This window comes from Ambystoma mexicanum, chromosome 13 (assembly GCF_040938575.1).
Source record: "Ambystoma mexicanum isolate Mex_15411 chromosome 13, UKY_AmexF1_1, whole genome shotgun sequence".
NCBI lineage: Eukaryota > Metazoa > Chordata > Amphibia > Caudata > Ambystomatidae > Ambystoma > Ambystoma mexicanum.
The window spans coordinates 642414463-642441022 of record NC_090938.1 but is presented as its reverse complement, the minus strand read 5'-3'; the positions used below and the strand labels follow the sequence as shown (position 1 = coordinate 642441022).

The window sequence follows — 26560 nt, the reverse complement described above, 5'->3', positions numbered from 1 at the left end:
TGGGGACATAGTAGTCAACATAAGTCTGTTCTTAGACAGGAACAGTGGCATATGTTGGCACAGCCAGCATGGGCACGTCTTCTGACAGTGGCATTACTGCCATTAAGGACAAAGCCAACCTGAGTGTGTTCTTATGTGGGAATTGCAGACTAGGAAATACTGCCATTACTGGACACAGCCAGCATGAATGCTGGCATACATTGAGGATAAAGGCATCATGAAAATACATTAAACACGACTCCTGTGTACCTTTGGTAACATCGCCACTATAGGGCGCTTCATGTAAATCTGCAAAACCATTGTAATCAAGTAATTTAAAGAACCACCAAATCCCTCTCACTTGGTTGGGCCATCTTATATTTGCGGAACTGTTGAAGTTCAATAAAATATTTACCAGGTACCACTGGGGGGAGGGAGGGGGGGGAGAGAGAGAGAGAGAGAGGGAGGGAGAGAGAGAGAGGGAGAGGGAGAGGGAGAGGGAGAGAGAGAGAGAGAGAGAGAGAGAGAGAGAGGCTATAAAATGGGGTGAAAATGGCTACACGAAAAGACATTGTTACTAATATATTGACCATTTACACCAAAAAACGAACCATCACTAAGGCAATCAGTGTTTTTACTGCCCTCTAGAATGGCACCATTTTAGGAAAGTTGGAGTATTGTAACGTGTGAGCTACAAGTTGCAGTGATATTTGCATAACCCGCTGAGTTACCTCACCAGCCAACTCCAAAAGAAAACAAAAAGTGCGGGCTCCCTTGTCATCCTATTTATTTATGTACATGTCCTGCCCTCGTGTGGCAAGTGTGCCCGTATACTGTTTATAGTGCGTGTACCGCTGCTGTCAGGCAACTTCAAGGCACTGTAAAGTCCTAGTAAAAAAAATAAGTACAAATGTTCCATTTGACATGGGGGTGAATGTGGTTCTGTGCTGTGTGTTGAAAGATGCAAAACAGGAAAACAGAAGCACATCCGTGGGCGGGGTCTGGGGAGCAGCTGCCACTTCAGAAGCGTTGATGAGCTCCCGAGGCCCACCAGGAAAAGGCAGAATACTGCGTCAGAGCCTGCAAGAGAGGAACAAGGCTATTCTCTTTGGGAACATGACAATGGCCCGCGATGTCCCACTCATGACCAGCGCAGCACCTGACACCTTGGGCCCGCTGACGGGTAGCAGCCAAGCGCTTCCTTGACATGTATGACACCTTCAGACAGCCCTGACCTCTTTGCATTCTGGGACTTACATGCGTTAATCAAAACTACATGTCCCAGAATACAAAGTGCCGTGGGCCATGTGAAAGTGATCCCCTTTTTACAAGAGTTCCCCTGTTGCTGTCCGCTATGTGCTATCAATATGAAGGGAATCCCGGTGTGCTATCTAGCCCCAGGGAGTAAGATCAACAAAATCACACTGAAATAGAGACTAACCGTTAACAGTTCAAAATACTCACGAGTTGTTACTGATCCACCAGTTTACATGAAATGAATGTATTCTTTATCACAAATAATTATAATTTTTTGTGATAAAGAATACATTCATTTTATGTAAACTGATGGATCAGTAACAGCTCCATGAGTATTTTGAACTGTTAACAGCTGGTCTCTATCTCAATGTGATTTGGCTGTCCTCTATGTACCATCTCCATTGCCCTCTGACCTGGTGTACTCTAAGCCTACCATTCTCAATCATTGCATTAAACATGTCATATTCCGTTCTAAATGGCAAACCTATTGTTCAACACATACCAATTCAAAGAATAGCATGGCTCTGTTAAATATAGTCCAGAAAGGGGGGCGGGAGGTAACCTTGCCGACAATGTTGGGGGTGGGGCGGGGTATGACATCTAAATGAATCTGTTTTTATACCATTGGTCATTTGTTGTGTTTTTCTTTTTCTAATCGTGATATTGAATTGTATAATAGATTGATAATGAAATATTGATAATGTATTTATTATTTGTGTTCTTGTTAAAAGGTGAAATATTAAACCATACAATACATTTATAGTATTACATGCCAATTTGTACACATGGGTGTAATTTTACAGGAGGGGGGCAAGGGTGTTTCCCCTACCAACTTGTGTGGCACACCATTTTGTCACACACATTTGGCTGATTAGAACCACAGGGAGCCATGTTTATCATGGGCTTCAGAGCTGTGTGATGGGGTTGGCCTGCGCATGTGCAGTACCCACTGCACCGACATCCTGGGCCTATATACATGTAAATGTATGCAATATGTCATGCTCATTCATGTTGGTGAAAAAGGAGATAAATGCACACCTGGGGCCAATGTTCCCTCTGGGCTGTGGGCATGTGTGCTTGCCCAGCTTCCTTCTGAATTCCGCTCAAAAGAGTTTTAGCAGCACACACAGACAAATCCCACCTTCTCAGGAACTAATGAGGCACAAAGTTACATTATACTACCTAATCTTGATATTCTAGTCTAGCCCATTTATATCATGCTTCTATGAAACCATCACCGTAAAAACATTGCAGAGAGTGGCCGGAATGGCCTTCATGTCCCCTATGCGAATATCAACCTGCAGAATGAAGAATGAAAGGTGTAACTCGTTGTTTGGACAGTCACCAAATGCATCAATATATCAACAATACGACAAGAGATATTCTCTCAGACAACCGTTTAAACCATATCCAGTTGATGGGTTCAAAGAGACAGGGGTGGCATCAATGGACCAGGTCAACTGACAGCAGAACCAAGAAAGTGATGACATCACTAGAGACACCATGACATAGCAGCGTTAGTCATGAAGCAAATCTGCACTCATGCATGAAGTAACGCAGACATGCACTTGTTTCAATTACTTGTAGACATGAAAACAGGCTTATGACTCCCGTAGGTAAACGACGGATAAACTTGCATAATGCCATGCCAAGAACCTATTCTTTCTTTCACCAAAGCAGAAACGCAAGACAGCAAAGTATACATGGACCAAGCTTTCATATGCTTTATTGCAACTAACCTTAGGAAGTTATAGAAACATATAGGGAACCTGTAGGGTGACTAAGGTGAATGAGGCTGGAAACAGGTCTCAGATCCATGGAAGGGGAGACAAGGCGCAAATCTGGTTATTCACAGCCAAGGACAAGGGCGGGTGGAAAGTTCCTGGTTCCCGAGGCAGCAAGCCACAGGCAACGCCTGTTAACTCGTGGTGAGAAGAGAAGCTGTTCCTAGCAAAGCAGACTGAAATGATACATGTGTTGTCCACCAAAACTGCAACCTGCGGGCTCTCTCTCAGGCTAGGTGATCAGATCAGTAGGAACAATCTGGAACACACAGCACTCCATAGCCATTCCCATTACCTTGAAAAGGTACACTAAGATCTGTGAACAGAAAAGGGTCCTATGCCTGGCAGGACCCGCTCTAGGCAATCCAGAAGCTCCATTTGTAAGATGATATAACATTTTGCATGGGCCAATTGTCTTCCTGCCACCCTGCAACAATGTAGTGAGGGCCTTTTGGGGGGGGGGGGAGTCTCAGATGGAGCCACCTAACATGGGATAGATTCATACATGGGATCTCTATAAATAATTAGTACAAACTAACCAATGGGGAAACCTTGTAGATTTTTGGGGTGGACCTGTTTTTTGTGATGTCACTCGTGAATAAAAACGTGTGCCACTGGTTCGGGAGCTGAGATTGTTGAAGAATTTTGTTTTCCTGTATGATCCCTGTCTAATGGAGAAATAAAGACAGTAACCTTTGCCCCATGGCTGAGTCTTCCGCTTTTGCATTGGGGAGTTTTGATGGGCCTAAGTTACTCTGCTGATCGGACATTGTCATTGCTAACCCCACGATTCCTCTGGCATACTTCAATTGGTAGCAGAGGAAGGCTTGCTACGATCGCTCGGAAGAAGGCCTACTCGTCCCGCAGCATGCCTGGAGGGCTGTGAGGTGACCCACGGAAGTCAAGAGTACACAGAAAGTGCACACTGTGAAGAGGTCCTCAAGAACCACCTTGGAGAAATTCCTGCCCGCTTTCCGTGGGACGCCCAGCAGACTGGAAAGGTAGTGCGGCAGGTTGGGGGAAGAGTCGGTATCCGAACAACGTCAGTGGATCACAGAATTTAAGTATAGACTCAGCTATACGGCAAACCGGGAAAGGGTGGACCGGTGTTCATTGGTGTCAGTGGTGGAGTATTAGGGGGAGACAAGGAGTTTTGTTTGTTGCCTTTGTTCGTGGTTAGGAAATATTCGATCTTGGGGGGGGATCAGTTTTGGCATTCAGCTTAGATAATTGACTTAAGGGTAAGGATGACAGAAGTTATGTAAATATCGGATTTCCTGTGGGTTTGGTGTTGTAGCTCAGGTCATGGATGAAGGTATTACTGTGTAGTTAAGCTTAGCAGGAATCCAGCTTGGATTGCGAAAGGTGTTCTCCTGGTTAAGTCTTGCAGAGGTGTTTTATCTACAAGGTGACGCTGTAGGTACAGGCAGATCAAGTGAATTATTGGTATTCCCTGTTAGGAGAGCAGGACGATGGCCGTGTATATGTTTTTGTCCTGCCAAGTTTGTCATTGTGGTCGGGAACTGGGTATGTGAATCTATTGGAGGGGCAGATATCAGTGATTTCTTTTACTTTCTTACTGTCGAGGTGACGTCACCAGTCAGGTTGCTGTATAGGACTTAAGGTGCTCGAGAGGTGCAGAGCATTTTTCGGTGGTCTGTGAATAATAATGGAGCTTTGAAACAGTGGTTGCGCCTTTGGGGTGGAGCGTGGACAGCGCATAAGCAGAGTTGTCAGTTGAGCCTTTGGGGTAGAGAGCTTCAGAAGGGCGGTGCACGGAGCACACCCCTGGTATTGGTTGAGAGCCGGAGAGGCTGAGATTAATGTGGTGATTGTATGGTCACTAAGAAATATTTGTTAACTGCATATTTGAACTGTAGATGCGTTGACATCCCGATTTAGGGTCAAATAAGTATTGATATATAATGTACTCAGGTAAAATCATGCGACACACTGCTACAGCACATGTGTAAGTCCCTGCCATGGTATAAGGACAGAATCTGTCAGTATAGCGAGGAGTGGATTCACAGCACAGACACATATCAACCTATGATGCAGGCACCACACATGCAGGACCCGTACAGCCATACCCGCAGGCACCATCCGCACAGTAGATACAAAGGCCCATGCAGACACCACAAACCACACAGCAGGATGCTGGGACAGTGACAACTGCAGTCTTCATAGGATCGACTCCCATTCAAAATCTGGGGAGGGTGACTGTCATGGGGGGCAACCCGTTCACAGGAAATGGGATGTCAATGTACCCACAATAGGACAGCCCACAGATGGTCCTGATGTTTTCAATCCTATTGATTACACCCAACCCCTTAGAGGAACCACATATAGGGGTGACGATAGGTGACAATACCTTTTCCTTACTTGTGGACACAAGGGCAACTAGATCCTGTAGAGAGGAAAGATACCCAATGTCAGGCAATGCCATGAATGCACAGGGATTCTCTGGGGCAACGGATTTGGTTCCTTTTACAGATGAACTCTCACTTTCTATAGGGAAGGATGACTTAGCTTTGCTGCTATTGTGTTCTTGACAGACACCAGTGAACATAATGGGAATTGATATCATGAGTAAGCTCAACATGACCATCTCATTTACAGACCAAGCGATAGTGTGTCCAACACCAGGAATTCAATACATGAACTTGAGAGAGATTATTCAGACATAGTGTGAGCGCACAATACAGAGGAGGGTGCCAGCAGACATTTAACTATTCCAATATGGACTAGAAGTATTGATAGGATGGCTCCCAGGAATTGAGGCAAAGCTATGGTGATAACCTAACGAGTACATATTTAGGCCAGAAATTCCATTAGATGAACCTGAGGGAAAAGGGGTCCTAATAGAACTCGAGGCAGTGATCGTGAGGGACGACAGCATAACACTACATGGGACAGACGACACAGGACGATCCTGGAGGACAGTGATTGTAGTAGAAGAGGGGTATAGGTTGACTGACGAAGAACGGTTTCAGGACAAGCAATCGGATCATGGGGTGGTGTTTGACATCAGCATCACGTATTGGGTGAGAATACACTACAGGGAAGTACCACAGAGAATGGTGATGTTGCACAAAGCACCACCACCATTTCTCGAGGAAGTGTTGGCAAAATTACCCAGTGTCTTATGGACCTATGATGTGGGGCTACAGAGAGGGATAGGGGCAGTGAAGATAAAACCAGGAGCGATGTTACCAAGGGCAAAACAATATCCCTTGTCAAGAGAAGCAGATGAGGGCATTTATGAGACACTTTCAGCACTAGTGAAGCAAGGCATTCTAGTATCATCAGAATCGCAGTGTAATACCGCAGTGTAAACTGTGAAAAAAGCAACAGGGGGTTGTGGTGTTTTATATAGGATTTGCGCCATTTGAACCAGATTATAGAGACAGAATTTCCTTTAGTTCCTAATCCACAGAAAATTCTATTAGCATTCCCACATAAGCTACCCACTTCACAGTAATAGATTCGAAGAATGCCTTTTTCTCTATACCACTTCACCCAGAGTCACAGGACTTAACATCGTTCTATATAGAAATAAAAAGTAAAAACATACTAGGCTCCCACAAGGGTACTGTGAGTCCCCTTCCATATTTAATCAGTTCTTTCAGATGGATTTAGGAAACATACAATTGGAAAGTACCGTCATACAGTACGTTGATGACATTTTGATCTGTAGCAAGTCAGAGATACAGTGCAGAAATTACTCAGTGCATACGTTGACAGCATTAGCAGAGAAAGGATACAAGGCAGATAAGGCAAAATTACAATATTGTGAGAAAGTGGTGCTGTACATTGGACAGCTAATATCACAGGAGTGGAGGAGGGTAACACCAGAAAGGGCGGAAGCAATTCGGTGAACGTCCAAACCTATGACAGTGAGACAGATGCAGCAATTTCTAGGTTTCTGTAATTATTGCAGAACATGGGTATTTGACTACTGCATATACACAAGGCCTCTGTTAAGCACACTTAAAGAGGCACAAAAAGGAGGGGGCACACGCCAATGGAGAGAAAAAATTATAGTTGCATTTGAGGAGCTGAATAAAGCAATATGCACAGCTCCTGTGTTAGGGATCCCAGATTATCAAGACACATTTTATTTATTCCCAACACTCCAATGGAGTAGTGATGACTGCAGTGCTCACACAGAAGACAACACTAGGACATAAACCATTGGCATACTATAGTGCAAAATTTGATCCAGTAATGAGGGGCATTACCCTTGCGAGCAGCACTGGCTGCTGCTGCTTTCACAGTGGAGAAATCAGCGAGTATCACAATGGGAAGCAGCACCACTCTTTTCGTGGAGAGTGCTCTCTTTGCAATACTAGAATGGCCCAAGAGTACACTGACTACACAGAGGGCTTCAGGGTATGAAGTGACATTATCGAATCCAGCCACAAAGGTAGTGAGATGCAGGACTGTGAACCCGGCGACATTCGTCGCCAAACCAGTAGAGGAGGGAGATCATGTACATGATTGCACCACAAACATGGAGCAATATGATGATATTCCAAGAGTAAGGGAAAAGTGACTTAGGGGGGGGAGAGGTGCTTTACATTGACAGATCTTCAACGATAGACTAGACCATGGGGGAGAGACATACAAGGACAGGGGTAGTGAAGATAAAGGCAGATGGGACAGCTGAAATGGTAGAGAGTGCGCGATTACCCTCACATTTTTGGGCACAGGCAGCAGAACTAGTAGTCCTTTTATTGCCATTAGAGCAGAGCAAGAACCAAGAAGTGACAGTGTATTCGGCACTAAGCCTACACAACGTCTACAGTCTACTCTGGATTGTCACGTTGGCTAAGGAGGGGCTTCGGACATGCTGATGGTGCAGCACCTATTGGGAAGACTCAGGGACGCTTCAATTCCCAATAGGTATAGCGGTCGTGAAATGCCAAGCCTACACGAGAGTAGAGGACCCCTTCTACGGGGGCAAAGAGGCAGCAGACGCAGAAGTGAAGCGCCCAGCATATTTTGTTGACATTTTAGATTTCAATATTCCATCTCACACACGTATTCTTGTGCGCACAATGGTGTTACAAGAACGGTACAGCGCATTACCATTGACACAAATTATGGAATTAGAGGGGAGCGCACCAAGGGAAGAAAAATAACTATGGGTGAAAAGGGGATGCTCTATATCTCGATCAGATGCACTATGGAAGCAGGAGAGCACAGGCACACTGGTGATGCCACTGTCAATATTACAGACTGCACTTAGACAACTACACCATCCTAGCCACATGGGGAAGGATGTACTTGCTGCTCAAATTGGAGAAGACTGGTTCTGTCCCAATTTGATGGAAGATGTGACTGTGTTTACAGAAAATTGTGTGACATGTAAATGCTTCACTGCGGGGCATACATTAAGGGTAGAGGGAAGAGCCATACCTTGCCCACTGAGTCTATTTCAACATCTTCATGTTAACTTTGTAGATATGCTTCAGGTATGTTAAGGCTACTGCTATATGATAGTGGTTGTATGCCCATTTTCCTGATGGATCGAGGCAGGCCCCTGTTCACACCCTGATGCCTTTAGAGCAGCAAAAATTCCTGGTTAGGGAGGTTTTCCCACGCTCGGGCATGTGTGAGGTCCTGCGGTCTGAAAATGGACCTCACTTTGGTAACCAAATGTTCCAACATATCATGGCTTTAATGGGGAGCCAGCACAAGGTTTCCTGTGCTTACCACCACAGGAGAACAGACTGTAAGAGCGCCTCAACGGCCTGCTCAAAGAGTGGATAGCAAAGATTAAGGAGACCCTGAATAAAAGCTGGCTACATTGCCTGCCCTTAGCATTATTCGCATTGCGCATCCAGCCTGGTTCCGACCACCATTTAACGCCACACAAGATGGTAACCGGACGGCGCATGTAACAACTACCCCTGCCTCCCCCCACCACAGCATTAACAGACACCTATTCTGTATCTGAAATACTTGGTGATGAAATGTATAATTACATGGCTGATGGCTAGTGTGTCTTTATTTCTCGCTAACTGCAGGCACAGTGGGAGAGGTCCAAAATGAATGTAGTGAACAACATGCCAGAAGCCAACAAAGAATGCTTGAAACACCACAGTTTTAACCGAGAGACTCAGTTCTCCTGCGCAACTTCGCGCAAGCCTCATACAAACCCAGGTTCCTTGGCCCCTATACCGGAGATGAAGTAACCGATCGAGCAGTGAGAATAAAGGGCAGAAGCTGAGGAGGAACTACCTCAGTGATGTGAAACCCTGTCTGGCAGAGACCTCTCCCAGCCCCAAAGAGGAGGGGGGTGACTTAAGACGAGAGGAAGGAAAAAACATCCAAATAAAACAAAACAAGGCAGAAGAGTTGCAGCCAAGGATTACCCGAGCTATAGCAAGAGAGATAGGGAACGGACTTCTTACACATCCAGATTAAGGCACACTGTATTTTCTCACACATAGTTATTCATTGTGAAAGTGGTGACTGTTATTTCTGTGTCCCATGATTTCCCCATATCCTATAATTTCCCAGGGCCCTAGACCTCCCACCTTTCAGGGGCAATTTGTCCGATTTGTCAGATGGTCTGAACAAGAGAGAAGACCACCTCCTAGTTTATTATTTTGTGCTTTTCTGATTCACTTGGCCCAAATGAATCCACGACTTCGCCTGGGAATAGAACTTCTCTGTGATCCCATAATCGGTGTTGTGTAGGAAGACTATTCTTCATCGCACTCGCACAATACTACACCTGCAGACCTTAAGCTAATATATATTAACAAAATAACCACACATTTGTGATGAATTGCAGGTACGTTCTACATCATCTTTGGAGCTACACAAGAGTTCGAAGTGGAGTAAGTGATGGGTATCATTAATAAAAGTTTAATTGTGGCATTTTGTGTCTTCTGTTGTCTCTACTTCTGTACCCTCATTGTTTTTTAGAGACTACCTTTTGAAGATGCACAAGCTGTGACCCCTACTAACGTAACCCCAGTGCAGGCAGGAATGTCCACCATGTCAGGTCGGGCGATAAGCACTGCCAAACCAGTAAAAGAAGTAGGTGCAGTGTTGATCTAGATTTAGGTGGGGTAGATTCATACCCAACTGATTCAGCCTGGGTGTCTAATAACATGTGGTATAAACACATCACCAAAGTAGGTATGCAAACCACTGGAGAGAGCTGTTATGTCTGCTCTCTCATCCTCTATGACATGAGTTCCTCCAGAACGTTTGTGACAACTGTTATCCCTGCAACAAGAGCATACTGCCTCATGAACCTATTGTTGTGCATCACAACAGGAAGATTTCAAGGGAAGAGAGCTACCTTAAAATGGTTGTCCAAAAAGACTTTTCCATATGAAGACAGTTATATAAAAACCCTAGACATGATGGATGATTACTGGAAAAAAGATCAGGCCATTGAACACATAACCGAAGGTACACAAAAGGGAGAAACGAGAGCAGTGACATTAAAGGAATTGCCCTGTCCCAAAAGGGGGCCAGCAGAGATAGGAGGAGAACCAGGATGCTGGGAAAGACCACAAATGCTGGTGTATGATCAAGTCGGCACAGTTGACAGCTGGAAAGAAGGGGTGGTGGGGAGCAAGGCACATGCGCTCCTAACAGTTCCAGTTTGAATAGTACAAAACTAAAACGACCAATGTCTAAACGAATGGAAAGCAAGTGCGAAGTTACTGACATGGGTGGAGAATGAAGCTGGACCAATGCCCATAATACCAATAAAAGCAGCAGCATTATGTTTCCAAAATGATGGGCCAGTAAAGGGCAAAGAAAACACAGAATGCAAGCAGAAAGTAAAAGTTCCAGGTATGAAGGTTGGAACAACAGTGGTGATGGATCACTATTGGGTCTGCAGATCTAAGCCATACATGAAGCTACCACCTAGTTGGGGACTCACTGGTGCATCTGAACACACCAGCACTGGTAGTACCCCAGAAGGAAATCAAAGTAGATGGATGCCCCAAAATGACTAACAAGATATGATATGATAGTTTATTTATATAGTGCCTGTACACAATGTGTTTCAAAGCACAACAGACAGAAGAGATCTGTCAAGCTGACAAGAGTAAAGAGGGGAAACTATGTGTCATCAACAATGGAGGACTCCCTGGATGCAATACCTCCAGAGCATAGACTTTTTAGCAGATGCATCCATCATTCCAGCCAGCACAAAAGCAAAATGGCTTCAGATCACGAGGTGGGAGTTCATGCAGACGATAAATTCGATCGTCAAGGGGTTCAATGCAATCAAAGAAGAGCTCCAAGTAGTGAGGTTAATGGAGCTACAGAATAGGTATGTGTTAGACTTGCTGACAGCAATGGAGGGAGAAATTTGTGTCAAAATCAGGTCCTCTTGCTGTACATTCATTCCAGCAAATGACGAAGACAATTGGACCCTCACTGAGGTGGTTACCAGATTATCAGAGATGCATGCCAAAATGGAAGCTGAGACAAATGCTGCAGGGAATGATGAAGGTTGGCTGTCGTGCATCTTTTCATGGATACCAACTTGGATAGCCAATGGACTCAAGGTGTTAGCTGCAGCACTAGTGTTAGTATTGCTGACTTTTTATGTTGTAAGGTTATTGTGAGAAACCTGAAGGTGTCTCACCCGCTAGTCCCCCGGAGATCTGTCATCCAGGTGGCCAGGACACGGCTATCACTATTGGATCCAGTTCCTGGGGATGAACCAGTGAGGGAGGATCACCTGGATGAGGGGTCTTCAGGGAGTAGAAGTGAGACACCGAAGGTTGAGACGTGGGACCCCCCTCCCTTGTAACACCTTTTCCCCATCCTACCCTGAAGGATATTTAGAAGCTCTACCCACCCCCTTGTCTGACACGAACACTTTTACACTGTGACAGACAACGGACTAACACCAGAGCCGTTTACCCGACAAGTCCCAACACACGGGTCAGGCAGAGTCAGGAAATTTCCTGACGTCTCTTGACCTTCCCCACAAGGATAAAAGGCGGAGCACAAGAGCACACTACGAGCAAGGCCGAACGCAGGAGAAAACAGCTACACAGGACCGGTAGTTCAAACTGAGGAGAAAGGTGGCAAAACCTGGAGGGACGACGAAGGGGGAACTGCCCTTGCCCTTTTCAACTCAGACCTGCAAAGCCTCGAAAAGGGAAATCATAAAACCGGGGGGATTCACAGCTGCTGTGTGGAGTAATCAATGTCAACGGTGCACGGGGGCCTCCTGCATTGATAGCACAGGCAGGGAGGCATGCTGGCTACCGTGCTACCGTCCTTAACTCCAGAAGCAAGACAAGCCAACGGGTTCAGCACAGCTGGTGGGTCGGACTGATAGCAAACTGAACTGTGTTTGAGCACAAGGTTGCAAGTGGCAACATTATATGAACGCAAGGAACTTGGGAACGAAGAACTTGTGTGTGTTTGAACTTTTGGAAAAGCCCAGACAAGGGCCAGCTGCAGAGTGGTCAGGCGCAGCAGGAGTGCTTCTTCGAAGGACTCTCGCTGGCCCCTTTTGTTTTGTATTGAAACTGCAAATACCAGAAGGCCCTAGGAAAGGGCAGCATGAGGTGTCAGTGTGGTCCTACAAGGGTCACATCAAATCCCTTGTACAATCGAGTGTCTCTGACCCATTGCCAAGAGAAAGCTAGGAAAAGGGGAACCACGCTTTCTGATGAAATGAAGCAAATCATGAACTGTGTTAGAAATTCATGAACTGTGTTAAAGATGGCTATGTGAACCTGACGGAGGGATGCAAAAGGAAAAGTTAAGAGAAATAAATCCTGCATTGTGATAGTATTGCTATTCAGAGTGAAAGGCCGTAGTATACCCAGCAGAGGGAAGCCCACGGTGTAAGAAGGATATGAGCCCGGCAGAGGGTGATCCAAGGGGTGAAAAGCAATCACCCAATGTGCAAGATCACCAAAGGAACTTGTGTTTGTTTGTTGTTTTGAACCAGCAGGTCTTCTAAGGGAAGAGACTTTGTGGACAGAGACTTGGGTCCTGAAGGTTCTGATATCGTTGAATGGATCGGGAGCCTCGTGCTGGAGAGGCCCACGAGTGTGCTGTGCTCATGAGTTGTGCCTTGTCCCGTGGTTAAAACGTGGGGAAGGGAGACCCAGCCATACCATCGTGATTTTTCATTTTGTGAACACTTCTTTCTTTTCTGGTGAACATTATCCCTCACTCCTTTGTAACTTAGTGGTAAGGATTGGCAATAGGTTTTTTAGTATAGGCCCTTTTTATTTGACAAAACACTACTAGGAGTGCCTTATTATTTGATGGTTGTAGCTTGCTCCCATCTTAGCTTTAGGTTTAGATTAGGCATTTTTCTCACCCATGCATACAGTTTAATAAGCACCCTTGAACTGTGATCACTTGTGTCTGTCTTTACTGATTTACTGAACGAGTTCCTTACAATATGCATCACACAATGCCAAAAGAGAAATGAAAAAACTCTAGGGATGAAAATACTGGTAGACAGACTCCGAAGACGACAAGATAATACAAGCTGGAGATACATTGAGAGCACAGTTAACAGATTGTCCTCTGTTCCCGTCTGGAGTGTTGTTCGAGAATCCCTATGACACCAAAGATTATTGTGGAAAATGGGGTTGGTGCAACAATGGAGAAGACTGTAGTTATGTGACATGGAGTCTGGATGATCATGCAAGATTCTATGGAGACCTAGGGGAAGGGGAGTGACAAAGGTATGGCTCCTGAAGTTGAAGCTGAATAAGGTTGGAGGAGTGGTCGATAGGTCAACAAGAGGGGGGATCGAAGAGAGCGTCCCTGGAATGGCTCTCATGCCCCTATACGAATGTCAACCTGCAGAATAAAGAATGAAAGGTGTAACTCGTTGTTTGGCCAGTCATCAAATGCACCAATATATCAACAATATGACAAGAGATATTCTCTCAGACAACTGTTGAAACAGTATACAGTTGATGGGTTTGAGGAGACAGGGATCTCATAAATGAACCAGGTCAACTGACAGCAAAACCAAGCAAGTGATGACGTCTCTAGAGACACCATGACATAGCAGCGTTAGCAATGAAGCAAATCTGCACTCATGCATGAAGTAACGCATACATGCACTTGTTTCTGTTACTTGTAGACATGAAAAACAAAAACATGCTTATGACTCCTGTAGAGGACGGATACCCTTACATAATGCCATGCCAAGAACTTATTCTTTCTTTCACCAAAGCAGAAACGCAAGACAGGAAAGTATACGTGGACCAAGCTTTCATATGCTTTATTGCAACTAACCTGAGGAAGTTATAGAAATATATAGGGAACCTGTAGGGTGACAAAGGTGAATAAGGTTGGAAACACAGGCCTCTGATCTATGGAAGGGGAGACACAAGACGCAAAGCTGGTATTCACAGCCAAGGACAAGGGCGGGTGGAAAGTTCCTGGTTCCCGAGGCAGCAAGCCACCAGCAAGAATTCAGAATAAAATCCTTATAATTACAGATAGAAGAGCTTGCTTTTGTGGTCTGGCCACACTTGGCCCAGCAGAGCAAGACAACGCCTGTTTACTCGTGGTGAGAAGAGAAGCTGTTCCCAACGAAGCAGACTGAAATTATACATGTGTTGCACACCAAAAATGCAACCTGTGGGCACTCTCTCAGGCTAGGTGATCAGACCAGTAGCAAGAATCTGGAACACGCAGCACTCCATAGCCATTACCATGACCAGAAAAGAGTCCTAGGCCTGGGAGGACCCGCTCTAGCCAATCCAGAAGCTCCATTTGTAAGGTGATATAAAATGTTGCATGGGCCAGTGGTCTTCCCTCGTCCCTGCAACAATGTAGTGGTCACCTTTTGGGGGAAGTCTCAGGTGGAGCCACCTGACATGGTGACCCAATGGGATAGATTAATATATAGGATCTCTATAGGTAATTAGTGCAAACTAGCCAATGGGGATGCCTCTTAGGTTTTTGGGGTGGACCTGTTTTTTGTGACGTCACTTGTGAATAAAAACGTGTGACACAGATTCGGGGGCTGGGATTGCTGGAGAATTTTGTTTTCCTGTTTGATCCCTGTCTATTGGAGAAATAACAACCTCCCTGAGTTGGAAGTGGGTAAAGAAAATGGCAGCAGGGGCGGAAATCACCCACTCCCGACTCGGGGAGGTAGTGATGGAAAAAAACAATACAGGATTCTTTCGAGGTCATGTAATTGGAATGAGTACACTTTAACCTCTCAAGTGCCAAGGGCGAGGTAAATCATCGTTGGCATTCTCTCCAGGTTGCCAAGGACGAGATAGCTTGTCCTTTTAGGCACTGTGTTTTGTGTGATCCCTGCAAAGCAGGGATCACACAAAACTGTAATCCAACCAGTGGGCTATGTGAGGGGGAGGTCCCCCCTCATGGCCCTGGGGTTGGATTACCTTCAGTTTTATGTTGGTGTGCGTAAAGTATTTTCACTGCGGCAGCCATTTTTTCAGCTGCCGTGGTGAAGAGAGAAGGTAAGCGCCCTTCTCCCTCTCCCTCGATCTCCCGCTGTATTTCAAGCCGGAGATCGAGGGAGGTGTTGTTGTAAAGGGGAGATTTGCTCGATCTGCAACCAGCAATGCCACTGGACCACCAAGGATCTGTTTGTGACGTGGGAAAGCAGCCCTCCCCTGGCCCCCAAAGCATGGGGGCACATGTAGGAGGACCCTGGGTGATCATCTGCCCCCAGGGAAGGGGGCACAAAAAACAAAACACCTAAAAAAAACAAAAGGAGATATGGGTGCAGGTGGGGGGCCACTAGCCACCAGGTATTTCTTTTTACATGAAAGGAGCTGGCCCTCTCCCCACCCCCCCACCCCAAGTGGAAAGGGGGGACACACCTTATAGCCCTCCCTGGGGGCAGATTTCTGCCCCCAGACAGGAGTTCATGAGGTGGCCTCCATACATTTGGGGTGGGGGGAGAGGGCCACCAGGAAAGTGTGAGCAGGCCCCCCCAAAGGATGGGGCCTGCAGGATAGGGCCCCCGGGACCCATCTGCCTCTAGGGATGGGCCCAAAGAAGAAAACAAAACAATAATATGTTCCCCCCCCACCCAAAATGGACTGGGGGCCATGGAAGGGGCATCTGACCCCAGGGAGGGCTGCATGAGATGCCTTCCCCCTTATCCGCCCCCAGGGAGGGCTGGATGAGATGCCCCCATCCATTTGGTGTGTGGGGGAGAGGGCCACCCCCCCTTTACCTTACATAAGTCCCCAGTGGTTTAGGATGCCCCTCGGCCCCCCCTAAAATGCATCCCAACATTTTCATTGTTTTTTTTGTTTACCCAACTTCCCTTGGCGCAGATGGGCACATCCATTGAGGGGCCTGTCCGATGTTTTGTGGTGGCCTGCTCCCCCCCACCCCGAATGTAGGGGAGGCACCTCATGCAGCCCTTCCTAGGAGCCCCAGGGAGGGCTGCATGAGATTGCCCCCCATTTGCGCCCAGGTAGGTGGGGTACCATTTTTGTCAGGTCACCTGTGGGAATACGGGACGGTAGGCCATGTGTTGTTGGTGGCCAGAGTGAAATGTGCGGAAATTGTGGTTTTTTTTGCCACATTTTGGAATTTGCCAGAGGTTCTGGGTAATAAATTCTGGCCCGATTTGCGCAAGCCAGACCTCTGTGGATTCCCACGGGTGTCCTCTTTTCAGAAATGCATGGAGTTCCCAGCTTTCCTTGGTGGCTTGGACACCCTAGGCCCAAATCTGTATTGTGTGCGCTTGAGCAAAATTCCTGAAACTCTGATGTGCGAAAAGACTTGAGGTTACCTGTGTTTCCGTCTTTTCCCTTTGCGCCAAGGTAGGTGCACCCACACATGTGAGGTACCGTTTTCATCGGGACACCTGTGGGAATGCGGAACGATAGGCCATGTGTTGTTGGCGGCGTGTTTCGGTGGGTGACCAGAGTGAAATGTGCGGAAATTGTGTTTTTTTCGCCACATTTTGGACTTTCATGAGCCTGAGGAACCTTTCAAAAACCTGTCCTTGAAGGCCAGAGGGGTGGTAGGCGATATTGACGGGGTAGCGGGTGGCTGCTGGAGCCGTTGCATGCCCTGCCCATACGGACGCAGCCATAACCTGCCCTGCGCAAATGAAGGATAGGCTGTAGGCCATGTACCTGGTTAACACCAGTCCCACCTTGACACTCGTTCCTCCACCTGCTCCCTTCTGTGGTGCAGTATCGGCAGGTGTCCCTAATGTCTGGCACGGTGGCCATCTTGTCGAGCTGCTTTCGACGTGCCTGCATCGTGTTGCTTGGCTCACTGTGTCCTGCCTCGTCCAGGACTCTGGAGTGTGAATCATACCCTGTTCTTTAGGCCTGGGCCTGGTAGGCGTTTCGCCCTCAGCGGATCTGCCCATAAGATTGCGTATAGGCGGCCGCTCGGACATGTTGCCGGTACTAGGGCGTGGGCCCTCGGGTGAAGACCTGGTAAAAGAACCTTACGGTCCCTCAGCACTGTCACCGGGAGGATCCACTGACCCCCTCAGCCAGCCGGCTGTTAGCTGAATTAGTCTTGGTACTCGTGCTGGTATGAGACCCTGAGAGGTTCCTCCCACCGGGGCGAGTCCTTGGAACGGCGTCTCCCTAGCACTGGAAAAGAGTGGCCCTACCTTGGGCCTGGATCGATGCTTGACGAAGTCCTTCAGGTCCTCTGGAGGCGATCTCTGGAAGAGCTCCCTCCACCTGGCTAGACTGTTCTTCAAAGACCTCGAAGAATGCGCATTGCACGCGGTATAAGCTTGCCAGCCGTGGTCTGGGCCAAGGCAATGTAGACAGAAGGCAGGAGGGTCTGAAGTTGGAAAGAGTCACTCGCAGGATGCACACCTGCTGAACCCTATTGAAGTCGACACGTGTCGGGGAGGAACGTGACGCCTAATGACCGAGTACCTGAATGAAAAAAGACAAAAAGACAGAAGAAGAAGAAGTATCCGCGCGTTGGATTACCTGGCCGAAGCCAAACCCAGGAGCGCTGGTGAATTCGGCCCATTCACGTCGACGCGGAAAAGGGAACTGAGGTGTGGCGCCTCTAAATTTAAAGGGGAAGAAGGTTTTTTCTGATGAAAAAGATTCCGTCTCCTGTCCCTTGGAATGGATGCCCATGCAGTATGGAGGAAAGGGATGTAAGAGTAACAAATATATATGATTTTCGTAAAGAAAGCTCCATAAGAAACCTCAATAAAGCTCTTGATAAATGTGGTCTAAGCTGTGGTGAGGATGGATGAGCAAAACTATAGGCTGCATTATGTGCACTGTTATTTGGCACCTCTTATGTCGAGATTAAAAGAAGAATATAAATGGTAGGGCACCTGGCGGGGTCCTGATTTACCCAGGTAGGTAAACATATAATAAACAAAAAAATCAGGATGACGAGATCCAGACCAAGTTCTGTGTGTGTGTGTTTATTCGCATCAACACAGAAAGTTTTTCAAGTAATCAAAACAATTTATTTTACAGATCTTTCGATAAGCACGAAAGGTACAATGTGAACGGACAAGGTTTAGTGATGAGAAGTGATAACACGTATGTGTGTAGACCTCGCAACTGCAGAGGCCAAAACTACACTCAAAAACAGATTTCCCACAGTTGGACAGGGTAACAACCCTAGTAGGCAGGGAAAGGTGTGCTCTTAGACTTGCGTCAGTCCAAGGCATGATTAACACATGGTGCACACAACACAATTTACATGAAACGTACACAAGGGGGGTGGAGTTGTGACACAGGGATCGATACAGGGTGTGTTTCGGCCAAAAAAGAGGCTAGAATTGCGCCTGTCTTTGCGCTGGCCTTCGTCAGGAGATGCACCTATGGCGGTGCTGTCCGTTGTGTCTGCTGTTGTGGTAGCCGGAGGCTGTTATGAGGGTCATCCATGAAAAATGCAGGATTGACGGTGCACGAATGGCATTTGTTCTGTCGGCTGTCTCGGTGGACGGGCCGATTCGTCTCCGTAGTTGTTGTGACGGCGTTCAGAGGTCCTGGTACTACGTAGCGCAGCACCTGCGAGCTCACTGCGATGGGACCCTGAGACGAATCGGCCCGTCCACCGAGACAGCCGACAGAACAAATGCCATTCGTGCACCGTCAATCCTGCATTTTTCATGGATGACCCTCATAACAGCCTCCGGCTACCACAACAGCAGACACAACGGACAGCACCGCCATAGGTGCATCTCCTGACGAAGGCCAGCGCAAAGACAGGCGCAATTCTAGCCTCTTTTTTGGCCGAAACACACCCTGTATCGATCCCTGTGTCACAACTCCACCCCCCTTGTGTACGTTTCATGTAAATTGTGTTGTGTGCACCATGTGTTAATCATGCCTTGGACTGACGCAAGTCTAAGAGCACACCTTTCCCTGCCTACTAGGGTTGTTACCCTGTCCAACTGTGGGAAATCTGTTTTTGAGTGTAGTTTTGGCCTCTGCAGTTGCGAGGTCTACACACATACGTGTTATCACTTCTCATCACTAAACCTTGTCCGTTCACATTGTACCTTTCGTGCTTATCGAAAGATCTGTAAAATAAATTGTTTTGATTACTTGAAAAACTTTCTGTGTTGATGCGAATAAACACACACACACAGAACTTGGTCTGGATCTCGTCATCCTGATTTTTGTGTTTATTATATGGGATTAAAAGAAGTGCTCTGATAAGATTTTACTTCCTACTGTGAGAAACCTGATTCTCCCAGGTAGAGCCCAGGAATCCCTTATCCAGGTGGCCAGGACACGGCCATCGCTGTTGGATACAGTTCCTGCGGGTGGAACAGTGGGGGAGGATCTCCTGGGTAGGGGAGACCGGGGTGATGCTTGGGAGGATGTCCAAGGTGAGGCGCTGTACTGTACTGAGGAGGAAGAAGAGGACGAGATCCCTGAAGCCTTCATAGGTTACAATACATCTGCCTCCCCCCAATTTATCTCTCCTAGCTGGATCCAATAAACCCTTCGTACAAAACCCATCCTCTAAGATCTCTAACCCGCTTGCATCTCATCCAAATAACCCCGGACATTTCTTTCCACATTCCACTAGTTATTCTGTCCCGAAAACCCAATCTACTAGGACAGAGCACTACTTTTTCCACAATCCCTATGTTCTGTTCTCCATCCCGGTCATTCTCGTCCATTTCACAATCCTTCCCTTTACTGTCCCTAGGATACTCTGACACTCCAAACCCTACCCTTTCCAATACGAAGGCCATAATTCCCGATAACACCTTATCCCCATCCTACCACACAGAACATGTAGAATCTCTACCACTCCCCTTTTCCGACGCCAACATTTTTCCCCGATGTAGAAAACAACAGACTTGTAATCAGACTGTTCACCTGACATGTACCGACACAAAGGTCAGGCAAAGTCAGGCAATTAACCTAAATCACTCACACCTGACGCCCCTTCCTTTTCCCCAATGGGATAAAAGGTGGAGCAAGAGGGCGCATTACAAGCAAGGCGAGAACGCACAGCACGACGAGATGGCTAAGCAGGTGCAGCAGTTCAAGTGAAAAAGAAAGGCGGCAGGAATCAAGAGGGTGGCGATGAGAGAAGTGACCTTGTCCTTTTCATCCCAGACCCGTGGAACCTTAGAGGAAGAGAGCCTAAGACTGCGAATAATAGCATAAGTGACTTGCAGCAGATGTCAATGGTGCATGGGGCAAGCCTATGCCGATAAGCAGGAGCGAGGGAAGCTCCCACAACCGTGGTACCGGCCTTGACTCCAATGAAGAGGAAAGCCAAGCGGTTCAACACAGCCGATGAGTCGAGAGGAGAACCGATAAGAACCAGGCTGTGTTGAAAGAGAAGTGCAAAGGGGCAAGTTTGAACCAAGTTTAATTAACTGTGTAAAGAACTGAAAAAAGTGTTAAGGGGAGACCAGCTGCAGAGGGAAACTGGCACTACCATAGTGCTAACTCAAGAGACTCTGGTCGATCCCCATCAGAGTGAAACTACAGGTACCAGAAGGCCATAGGAGAGTCACTGAAAGAGGTCAAAGTGGTCCTACAGGAGGTCTAGTAAAATACCAGTACAATCGAAAGACTTTGATCTACAAATTGTGTGAAAACAAGGGAAGTGAAACCCTGTGACTCAATTAAATGTGCAGTTGGCAAGAGTGAGCTTGACCGAAGGATGCTGATGAGAGGGCAAGAGAAAAAGTGTGTTGACAGAGGTGAACCCGGCTGAGGGATGTCCACTATGAACTGTTTGAAAAAGACATTGAGAAACCAAGGGAAGTGAAGCCTCCTAAAGAGAAGAAAAGGGTCCGAGTCCAACTGTGGGAGATCTGGCTGAGATTGAGAAGGGTCAGTGGCCAGAAGAGGGGGCCCAGCTGTGAAGCCAGCACCCTACGTGAAACTGTAGTAAACAATTGAGATTGGTCAGCGACTAGAAGAGGTGGACCCAGGGGTGAATCCAACACCCAACGGACATTGGAAACAAACTTCATTTGTTAAAGGAACTTTATTTTGGAACCAGAGAGGCTCTCGAAAGCGAGAAAATATAGCTATCTGGGGTCTTAAGATAATTAAGGAACATTCCAGGGATTTGTGCCCAGAAGAGGGGAAATCGAGGGTGAAAATCATCACCCAAAGCCCATGGGAAATAGACTGTAAGCCCATGGAAAATAGACTGTGTATTTGTTTTGTTATTTGAATATGTCAGATCCTCGAAGGCAAGAGATTTTCAAGGAACCGAGACTTGGCCATCGACGGTCCTGAGAAATGCCATTAGAACTGTCATCTTGTGCTGGAGAGGCCTGAGATTGTACTGTGCTCCAAGATCCCCCCTTACCCTGTGCTCAAAATGTGGGGAAGGGAGACCCAGTTTGCTGCATCCTGACATATTATTTTAGAACACTTCTTTCTTTTCTTGAGAACTATCCCACACTCTTTTTTGTATTAGCTGTGAGGTTTGGCAATATGTTTCTTAGTATAGGCCCTTTTATTTTGAAACAACGCCACTAGGACTGCGTTATTTTCATTTGATGGTGGGCGCTTGCTCCCATCTTAGATTTAGGTTTAGATTAGGCATTTTTCCAACCTTCATTCAGCATTCATTGTTCAGTAACACCCTTGAACTGTGATCACTTGTGCCTGTCTTACTTGTTGCCACCACAAGTTCCTCACACTACTTGGAATCAAATGATTTTTCAGGGAGTATGAATATACTTAGCTTTGCCAATAGGGATACTTTATGCTTATTAAAAGATGTTATTTTCCCTTAGAATTTATCTTGAGATCAGGCTGTAATATTATTAGAGTTCCTATCTATGCCACTGCTCTGCTGGCCACCTATTCAAAAAGATCAGTTTGAACTTTATGAGTAGAAGTAAGGGGTTCATAGTTTCCCATTTTTGTTTCCCGTATATGTTGGGCACATTCTCCCATATTATGGGAGTACAAATGGGTGGTGTGTATGCCTCTTAGCTGTGGAACTGGTTTTGAGATAGTGTTGTCACAGATCTATTCACGGGCCAATGTACCGTGGATAACAAGCAGCATTCTGATCATCATATACTGTGGTGCAGGTATTCTGATGTAATTATTATCCTTGTACAAACTGCAATAGGCATGTTCTCATGGTCCTCGAATTACTTCTTTTAAGTGGCACATTAACTCCTATTGGGATGTATCCTGTCTGAATTCCTTGCCAGCCACATCAGTTATGATAAGCAATCTTTCTTTTCTGTAATACACTTTAGTGAGTGTCAATAAATGAATAGCCACAACTAAATCAATTATTTATACATGCAATGCTTTTTTTGTGCACACGCATATTTGTATCTGTAGAGGAGTACTTTTGCCAGGTACTGTGGCAGATCTTATTTTATCAATTTTTTCATTTATAAAGCGCACTAAACCCAAAGGCATCAAGGTGCTGTTCCAGTTCCACATATGTAAGGTTCATAGTTAGGACAGTAGAACTACAGTATTAGTTATGAATAGGCAGTGTTAGAGGTCATAGCAGTGGGTAAACGTCAGGTAAGGCGCAGTTGTGCAAATAGACAGGTTTTCAGTGATCTCCTGAATGCCCAGTAGGATTGTTCAGCTCTCAGGGCAGGTGGCAGTAAGTTCCATTGTTTAGCTGCAAAGGTGGGAAAACTTGCACCACCCGCTTTTGTCGGTCTGAAGTTTGGTTATACAAGCATGTTGGTGTATGCCACTCTAAGGGGTCTGTCTGATTGGGCTCTATAGATTTTCTGAATTGGGCTGGTTCATGGACTCTCTGTATAATCACAGATAAAATATTTGTTTCTCTAGCCTATACCTTCGGAAAAAATGCACTAAAATGCATCTTTTACATTGATTTGTAAATAATTTTAGTGGTTGGGAAGGGGAAAGCCAACAATTGCTGCACTTGGAGATTAAGTGGGACTACTCTGCCCTAGTCCTCGACACAATGTTCTCCTTAACTAAGGAAAAGAAATGGTCCCACACTTGATGGGACTCAGCGCTCAATTTTAGCCTATTTAGTGGACACATGTTTCACGCCTCCAATGGAGCTTTCTTAAGGCTAGACTTTTAGGTAGCATGGCCTATAGAGCAATTTACCACCAGGATGACTGGGGCAGTTATCATACTACTCGCTAGCGTGGGCAAGAAGCTCTACACAGAAACACCCCAGATATCAGGCTGGTAAATTGCTATATATATCAGGCTAAATAATAGTCTAGCTTTGTGAAAACACCATGGAAGGTGCAAAACACGTGTCGGCTGAATAGGCTAAACCTCCCTAACTAGACTCAAGCTCACTGTCAGGCTCTTTTCACGGACATCCCCTTGTTTCTTTTAGAACCTCAGCTCCTCCACTTCCCTTTTCCTTTCATCTCTCACATTTCCACTCTCAGGTTCCCGTCCACCTACGCCACGTGCCATACAGCACTTTACAGCTAGCATTAAGCACTATACAAGAAACCCAGATCCATACCTGCCCATCATTGTGCCACTGGTATGTGGAGCCTTTCTTGGGGGCATGGCGAGCCCCGGTCGCTGAACCAGCGGTGCAGGTTTGGACACCACCAGCAGGGTAAGCAGGCTCAATGGGTTTGGCAGAACCAGATGTGGCTCGGAAAGTTCCATCTTCTGTAGATTGCCCTGCCCATAGGTCCTGGGGTGCAGAGCGCTCTCTGCAAATAAAAGTAAAACATGTCAATCATTTGCCTGACTGCAATTTTAAAAACACCAATTTGGCATTTTGCGCTCAGAAAGTAAGGGGGCAATTAATAATGGGATAGTGAGCACTGCCAGGCAGGATAGAGGCCTGGGGAGGTGGAGGGGGGAACAAGGAGGGCTGAAGAGTGAATCTGTTGTCCTGAATGTAGATAGCCAGTATAGTGCCAAGTTAAGGATGACTTGAGCTTGCAGGCTGCTTAAGGAGGCTTTTAACTAGACAAAGTGATTAATACCTTCGTACATATCACAGGCATTCATTCTAAAACATGACATTTAAGATGTTGCCCCTAGTTTCTCGCTTTTCAGATAAGGGGCAATTCGAACACTCTACTGATTTAAGATGTAAGCTCAACGCAGTGGGGGAATGCTTTTTTATGTCCCACTGAGTTTGTGGAGCGAAGTACCCGAGGGCATGAGGCGCAGTGAATAGGAAGGCTCTGGAAAACCTTTGCAACAGCTCTACAAATAGACACAGGTCAACTAAGCAACAGCCGCTCATGCAAAGTCAGGGGGCCTGGCGTTCACGGCCACACTGCACTGAATCCCTGTGCCACTGTCCTTTGAGATACATTTTTGGGGAAATTAAAGGAAGGTATATAAATGTGAAAAATTGGATCATATCAAATATGTGATTTGTTCTGTGTGCTGTTTCTCAAATCTCACCAATATCATGTTAAGGGTGTACATTTCTCAAAAGCGCTCAGAATCAGCGACAAGGCAGCAAGTTAGCGCCACAGGGAACACCAAAGCAAATGTGCAATCGCCTTGTATACAGTGAGTAGGAGAGGGGACCTTTAAAATGACAGTGCGGTTGCTCTGTGAAACTCAAATCGTTAGGATAATCGCTACATCCTTACGTGTTCGATGTCGGGGATTCATTGACCGGTTCCGCTCTTCGGGGAGCGAGGCAGTCTCCTCGGTGGGACCGAGCCTCCGTTTCCTAAGCAGTTCACAGTCCCCAAATGACCTTTGCTCTCTATCTGGCTCCGGTGGTCTCCAGACCTGCTGCGGGCCCTTTTCCAGTGGGGAGGTCCCCTGGGCTACCAACAGCGATGTTGCTGCCTCTCCTTCACAGAGGTGGAGCGCTGGCTCCTGCTGCCACCGGCCGGCGGGTGGGGAGGTCTGAGGTACCAAAGCGTGTCCTCTGGAGAAGCCGCGCGGGACTGGGCCCCGCTTTGGATTCCGCTGTGCAAGAACAGATGCCGCCAAAAAGAGGTTCAAGTCTCCCGGGGTCTTAGAGGGATCGGTCCTTATCCTGAGCTGCGGAGACGTAATAGAAAACATGTTATTCTGGGCGATCCCTTATGTTATGTTAATAACGTCTATGTTCCAATGCATAATTATGTACACATTACTCACAACACTGATTCTTGTACTACTAGTCTATGCCCACGTTCCCAAAGATTCTTAGGCTACCTGTACCCAAATAGAATAGCAATAAAGTATTTCTTGCAGAATGACAGAAAAAATGGCCGCCCAACACCTATGCCCTCGGACACACACTTCGTCTTTTTTTTAATTTTTTTTTTATTAACGTTGTTATGGCTGAAAATAAAAAATCAACCTTTCAACGTATAAATAACATAATATTAATACATTTTGTAATATATTTATAATACAATTTATAAAACAGTTTCTAAAATAAAAAGAGGGAGGAAAAAAAATAAAAAGAAAAGGAAAAGGGAAAAAGAAAGAAAAAAAAGAAAATGAAAAGAAGCAATGTGTGTCCGAGGGCGTAGGTGTTGGGCGGCCATTTTTTCTGTTATTCTGCAAGAAATACTTTATTGCTATTCTACCTTAAGCACGCATGCACTGTCATCCATACCTCAGAGCCACTCTTTGTGTGAGGTATACATCACTTTTGCTTAATGGCAACTTTGCTGAATTCGTTTTGACACTTTTTTCTACAACAAGCAGGTAGATGGTAAGTTGGGGTAAGGTATATAGCGGGGGTGGAAGGATGATGTGGGGGTCTTCCCCGATGTTTGTGGTAAAAAACAACAGCAACATGGACAAATATCACCTGTGAAAGCCACACAAAAAAACGAGAGAATAGGGGGTCATGAGTGGGTCTTCTGGAGGGAGAAAAACATGGATTAACAGCACAAGAGTCACCACGGTGTATTTATAACCTGTACTTTTGTATTTTTTGTATAGATTTTTGACCACAGGGAGAGCCTTGCCGAGAAGTTTTTAACATAAACAAGAATGGCTGGCTGGGCAATTCCAATGCAGAGTGCCCTACATGAGTGCAAAGTAGCAGTGGCAGAAACATTAACCTGGTGATGGAGACCATGGGACAGTGAGAGGGGACCACACTAACACGATGTGACTAGAATGTACAGGAAACTGCAAAATACTTAAGGGCCTCATTACACGGTACAC

General features: G+C 46.3%; 1 protein-coding gene across 7 annotated transcripts in view; it reads right to left on the bottom strand.

The window, feature by feature from the left end:
• The window catches only part of TTLL6 (tubulin tyrosine ligase like 6), a 592552-nt gene that overhangs the window by 184574 nt on the left and 381418 nt on the right, over positions 1–26560 (bottom strand). For 6 of the 7 annotated variants that reach the window (XM_069634591.1, XM_069634596.1, XM_069634593.1 and 3 more), the window contains 2 exons: positions 25033–25435; positions 23931–24129 (listed from right to left, as the gene is read on the bottom strand). In XM_069634591.1, the coding sequence (XP_069490692.1) occupies positions 23931–24129; positions 25033–25435 (602 nt within the window). Of the gene's footprint in view, positions 1–2; positions 1060–23930; positions 24130–25032; positions 25436–26560 lie in introns of those variants that run through there. The other variant, XM_069634594.1, reaches the window with a different exon arrangement.